The sequence below is a fragment of the Formica exsecta genome, unplaced genomic scaffold, assembly GCF_003651465.1.
Source record: "Formica exsecta isolate Colony F162 unplaced genomic scaffold, ASM365146v1 scaffold265, whole genome shotgun sequence".
Lineage (NCBI taxonomy): Eukaryota > Metazoa > Arthropoda > Insecta > Hymenoptera > Formicidae > Formica > Formica exsecta.
In genome coordinates this window covers 763,406-768,677 of record NW_021849915.1, presented here as the reverse complement: position 1 = coordinate 768,677, position 5,272 = coordinate 763,406, and the positions used below count along the sequence as shown (strand labels likewise).

At 30.0% G+C, this 5,272-nt stretch overlaps 2 protein-coding genes, 1 long non-coding RNA gene and 1 pseudogene across 5 annotated transcripts in view; 2 read left to right on the top strand and 2 right to left on the bottom strand.

The window, feature by feature from the left end:
* LOC115236987 (odorant receptor 22c-like) overlaps window positions 1-326 on the top strand; it is a 1,396-nt gene extending 1,070 nt beyond the window's left edge. Inside the window, exon 3 of the mRNA XM_029809725.1 lies at window positions 160-326. Within this exon, the coding sequence (XP_029665585.1) occupies window positions 160-326 (167 nt within the window). The remainder of the gene's footprint in view (window positions 1-159) is intronic.
* Window positions 327-753: 427 nt separating this feature from the next.
* Window positions 754-5,272, top strand: part of LOC115236952 — an 11,921-nt pseudogene continuing 7,402 nt past the window's right edge.
* Window positions 952-5,272, bottom strand: part of LOC115236948 (geranylgeranyl pyrophosphate synthase-like) — a 6,607-nt gene continuing 2,286 nt past the window's right edge. Inside the window, exons 3-7 of one of the 2 annotated variants that reach the window (XM_029809687.1) lie at window positions 2,564-2,705; window positions 1,973-2,060; window positions 1,713-1,852; window positions 1,532-1,634; window positions 952-1,351 (exon numbers count right to left, since the gene is read on the bottom strand). In XM_029809687.1, coding sequence (XP_029665547.1) covers window positions 1,149-1,351; window positions 1,532-1,634; window positions 1,713-1,852; window positions 1,973-2,060; window positions 2,564-2,705 — 676 coding nt within the window. In that variant the 3' untranslated portion in view covers window positions 952-1,148. Of the gene's footprint in view, window positions 1,352-1,531; window positions 1,635-1,712; window positions 1,853-1,939; window positions 2,061-2,563; window positions 2,706-5,272 lie in introns of both variants that reach the window. The other variant, XM_029809686.1, reaches the window with a different exon arrangement.
* On the bottom strand, window positions 3,981-4,389 carry LOC115236953. 2 transcript variants are annotated; one of them, XR_003884287.1, is made up of 3 exons: window positions 4,371-4,389; window positions 4,202-4,297; window positions 3,981-4,065 (listed from the first exon to the last, which is right to left on the bottom strand). It is a non-coding gene; the product is annotated as an uncharacterized LOC115236953 (long non-coding RNA). The 2 variants fall into 2 exon arrangements; XR_003884286.1 differs by lacking the exon at window positions 4,371-4,389 and having other exon boundaries at window positions 4,202-4,348.

The window sequence follows — 5,272 nt, the reverse complement described above, 5'->3', positions numbered from 1 at the left end:
AAGTCGAACATATAATATATATATATATATATATATATATATATATATATATATATATAAGAAATAGATTATTAATTTATCATGGGAATACATAATAAGCGAATTTACTTATTGCAGTTGCTCAAGACATCATATTCTGCTTATAATATACTTCAACAGATGCAGGATTAAGTGACAAAAACATAAAAGTAACAGTAGGGGAATATAAATACTACTATTATTGCAGGCAGCAGATACTAACTGACTTATGGATAAATTTTCAAGTAGAAAACTTAAGTGGTCATAAAGAAGAAGAAGAGATAAGCTATGGATATAATCTCATATAAATGATGTAATTATTTTAAATGATCAAATATTTTTATTCTCTCTGATTCCACTTATTAAGATATCATTTTAAATGATTTTATTTTTACAAAATTTTATGTCGTAAAACCAATATTTGAGAGAACTTTATTTTTTATGATTAATGTATGAGAATATTATATCCAAGAAACACAATTGCAGCCTAAATAATCAAAGTTGTTATCAAAGAAGGCTTTGTCGAGAAACCGCGAAATTAAAAACATTCCTCAGTCTCTTAGAAGATTCTATAGCTAGTTATACTACTATATAAAAACAATACTAACATCACAGCAATTAAAGACGTGTTAAATAAAATTGACTAACGATTAAATGTTTCAATTTTTAATTTAAACACAAAGTGGGGCAGATAACTATTTATTAATAAAATTTGTAATAAAAGATCGTCGTAAGTTGAATAATTTATTTTTCATCATATTTGAAAAATAGACAGTAAGAATAACTCAAAGTTACAATGCGCGTATTAGAATTTACATTAAAAATTCTAACAATCTGTGGTTGCTGGATACCAGATTCTTGGACATCTTCTTACAAACGTCTCCTATAAGTTATTTGTATAACAAACAATTATTAATAAACAAGATTATATAAATAATAAGCATTTAATTGAAGTGTATTTATCTGTAAATTAATAATCTTACCCAAATCAATAAAAATATTTGATAAGTTATATATGCAATAATAACTACTATTCGTATGTTGTTGTAACTTGTTGTAACATGTCTTAGCGGGCTGTATGATGCCAGTCAACTTTAAAATGTTCCAGTTAAAAGATCTTTGGTGCTTCTTTAGTCCCAATAATTCAAATTCTTGAGCTCGTCTAAAAGTTTTATCAAAAGCGGGTTGCCTCCTAAACGTTCAATCTCAGCTCTCGCTTTCATGTCCAACTCTTCAAGTACACTTTTTGTGTACTTGAAAGAGCCAAATTTCTCCAACAATTCAATGCAATGATGTTTCACTTCGATTTCTTTGGTTCGTTGTTTTAGAATATCTTTATTAGGCATTATTAAGGAAATCTATATATAATAAAGTTTCTGAAAATGTCTTTTGTATATGTATGATATGTGAGGCCGTTTACATTTCTTTAGTAAATAAAGTGTATTAATTAACAAAAATATTTTTGTTGTAAATGAAAAAAAAGTATTATATAAAAGTATTGTCTAAAGGATACATATTATTTGCCTATCATCAGGATTCGTTGTAAGCGCATGAACAATGGGAAAGCTGAATTTCCCTTCACTCAAATCATCGCAATAACTCTTATTTTCGGTATACTACAACAAAAAATTACTTTAATTTTTTTCAGTTTATTTGTGTATTATGTGTAATGTCGCAGATATATTATTACTCACCTTATTGCCATTCAAATTGCCATAATCATTGCGTATTTGGAAGTGTAAACCCAAAATAATACCTAGCGATGATAAGTCCTCTTCATAAATAGAGAAGAGTTTCATTAATTTGACCATTAAATTAAAGAAACTTCCAATCTCTGCAAAATTAGTTGATATTTCAATTTTTTTCATATGTAATTTTTTTAATTTCACAAAAAAATATATATATAAGTATTAATATTGACTTTTTATTGCCATAGTTCTATACTCTGCCTCACTTGGACAAATAAGATTTTCCCGCCAAAAAATTTCCATTCCTTGAGCTCTAAAAGCTTCCAACATTTGTTCCATATATACTTTTGTCGCCTGAAAAAAAAAAACGCAGTTAGTACAATAATACAGCACAAGTTATATTTTATCTAACAAGCAAATATGAAGCTAACCTTTTACAATTTTAATGAGTTTTAATGAGCTTTATGTTGTATATATGTATACATATATTAGAAGATCATAAAACATGTATTTTTAAGGAAACATAAAACATGTATTATTAAGGACATATAAAACATGTATTTTTTAAAATGTTTTTTCCTTTAGTCAAGTTTTAGCAGTAACTCTTACTTTTCCTATACTATAACAAAAAATTAACTAAATTCTGTTCAGTTTATTTAAGTATGTATGATGTCATGGACATAATTGAAGGAGTGCATTTGAATTTTGTATCTTGTAAAAATATTATATAAGCACTTAGAAAAGAGAATAAGAGATCTCTTATTTTCAACCTTTTTTGTGACTAAAATAATGCATAATGTGATTAAAGTATATTGCTTACTTACTTTTTTTTTTATAAGTATAATGTGATTACTTACTGCAGGATGCAAATTAGCAATTCTTTCCAATGCGATTATTAATGTATAATGTGCAGCGTTTAGTGACCTAGCAATTCCATAAACAGAATGAGCGGTAGAAATACCTCCTCGCAAAATGGAATTAACTTGGATATCATCAAATCTGTAAAAAAAAAAATAAATTGTGATCTTATAAAAATATATAATGTGAAAACATAAGGATTACATACTGAAATAGAACATTAGTGATGACACATCAGTGTTTTGTTTCAATTTTGATAATAACAGCAATAGGCTCAGAGTGAGAACAATTAAGTGGAAAAACTAACAGATAAAAGCCAAGCCACAGATATCGAACATGTGCATTAAAAATGTACGTTTTGGATCGTCTTTTGGTCCATCTTTGGTATAGATATCAATATATAAAAATTAAATTAGAATTTAAAAACTTGATATACACAACATTTACAGTTGCAGTCAAATTTCAAATTGCTCTTATCTTCCAGTTTTCTTATTTAAATGTTATTTTAGCTTTACGAAAGACTTAAAACTTTTTAGTTTTTGGCAATAATGAATGTTATTTGGCTTTCGGCTTTAGGCTATAAATTAATCAAATTATTAGGTGTACAAATAAATAATCAAAATTTCTTTAAGCAGTTAAAAAATTAATTTTAAAATCAAGTGATCTTCCCGCTTTTATGTAATATTAACATATAGCTATTAAAAATAACATTTAGTTTGGCGTAAGTACCAACATAACTTTCAAAAATATTCAGTTTATTCAGTAGAATCAAAAATGGCAACAGATAAAGTACATGTCCGACACTGTACTCTTTACGAACTCCAACAAGGAAAAAATGCTGCAAAAGCATGCAAATCGATTTGTTCCTTTCTCGGAGAAGGTGTTATATCGTACGATGCGCATTTTGGTTTAGACGATACGGAAGCGGCGATTATAGTCTGATCGATAAACAATGCCCAATCAGTGGATGAGATACAAAAATGACTTGGCGATTTTATCATGTCCAAAGACACAGCATTTTTCCGAAATGGAATTTATCAGCTGCCTAAAAGATGGCTTAAAGTTATAAAAAGCAACGGCGTATACTCTTTGATAGAAACATTTGTTTCCCTTTCTTTTAAAATAAACCTTGAATTTTGTTGACAAATTTGGATTATTTATTTGTACACCTAATAAATTACGATCTAAAGCCACAAAATTGAAAACGGGCCGCTCTCTCCCTAAATAGAGAGGACGCAGGCCCCCGAAAAACCGCCCCCGATCGGGTCGTTCGACCCTTGTGACGGACGTCCCAAAAACGTCACGTCACAATATATATATACTGATACAGCAAAATGCAAACTTACATAATGAGTGAGTTGGGGAGCATGATTATTATTTCGTTGATTGCTTGTATTCTGTCGGGCGATATTTTTAGCCAATAATTAAAAGCGTGGGCTAATTTCACAGTTATCTGTTTTCCAGGAATTTGAAGATAGTATCTGATCGGTTCCAACAGTTTCTACGAGAAATCATGTAATTTTTTAGTCTTCATGTAATTTTAGTCTTTGATTAATTGTAAGTCACCAAAATTTGTTTACTTATCGCAAACAAATCAAAGATTTAGAAAAAAAAAGAATTCCAATAGAAATACTAACCTCATCTTCCTGCCTGTCGTTGCTCAGAGAGTAATAAAACGGCTTATTCTCATATGTATTCGTCATGTTTGCGATTCGCAGCGATATTTTTCTCTCCTGAAAAATCGTAACATTTCAAAGAGAATAATATATCGTATATACAATCTTGCAATCAGTTAGAGACACAGACTTTTATCAGACTTCACAGACTTCTATTACACATATATTTTCAGCCTATTCTAGCTTTCTTCAACCGTCAAAAGTGTCTTATAGTCGAGCTTATGGTTTTCCAGTATCTTTTAACTAGTAGCTCTGCAAATTCTCAATATCACAGAGGACCCTTGATACACCATAAATGAAAATAAAAAAGATACAAATAAAAAATATACTAAATTGTATTACTTTATTTCATCTTTCTTGGTATCAAGAGACACGGTAGTATCTCGCCAAATTCAGTGAGAAACTCGAAATAAAGCGTACGCGATACGAGCGAGATGAGAAACAGCAGCGCGAAAGATATACCTGGCGAGTATCGGCCCAGCTCGAATTGTCGTCAAGGACCGACGGACTGCGACTCACTGAGTTTGAACAGAATCGTACACACCAGAATAATAAACGGACTGTTCTTGATCGTGAATTTACACTCTTTATATATCTTCTATTTTACCCCTTTCCATTAACGCTCACGGTATCATTTCATCATCTTCTTTTTCTTCTTCTATGGCTGGTGGGGCATCAGTCGTATCATTTCATCTTTGTTGTTCACCGAAAGTTAAACAAAGACAGATAATGCTCGCGAGCATTGCGGTCGTTAAGTGGAACGCGCCTTATACAGGGTGGTCCTCGTAATAACGGTCGCCACGATTTTTAAGGCACTTACAATAATCTGACATAAAAAAGTCATAAACAGAAATTTATCAGTTTCTAACCGGCAACAAATTGCAATAATAAAAATTGACCAAACATTTTTTTTCCATAATAAAGCAAAATCACCTTCAATTTTTTTAATAGAGCTGCCTACTTTTTATTGCATATTTTTGTAGCTTATCTTGAGAGCTTTTCAAAACACTATAATAAAGTATTTTTTCATTA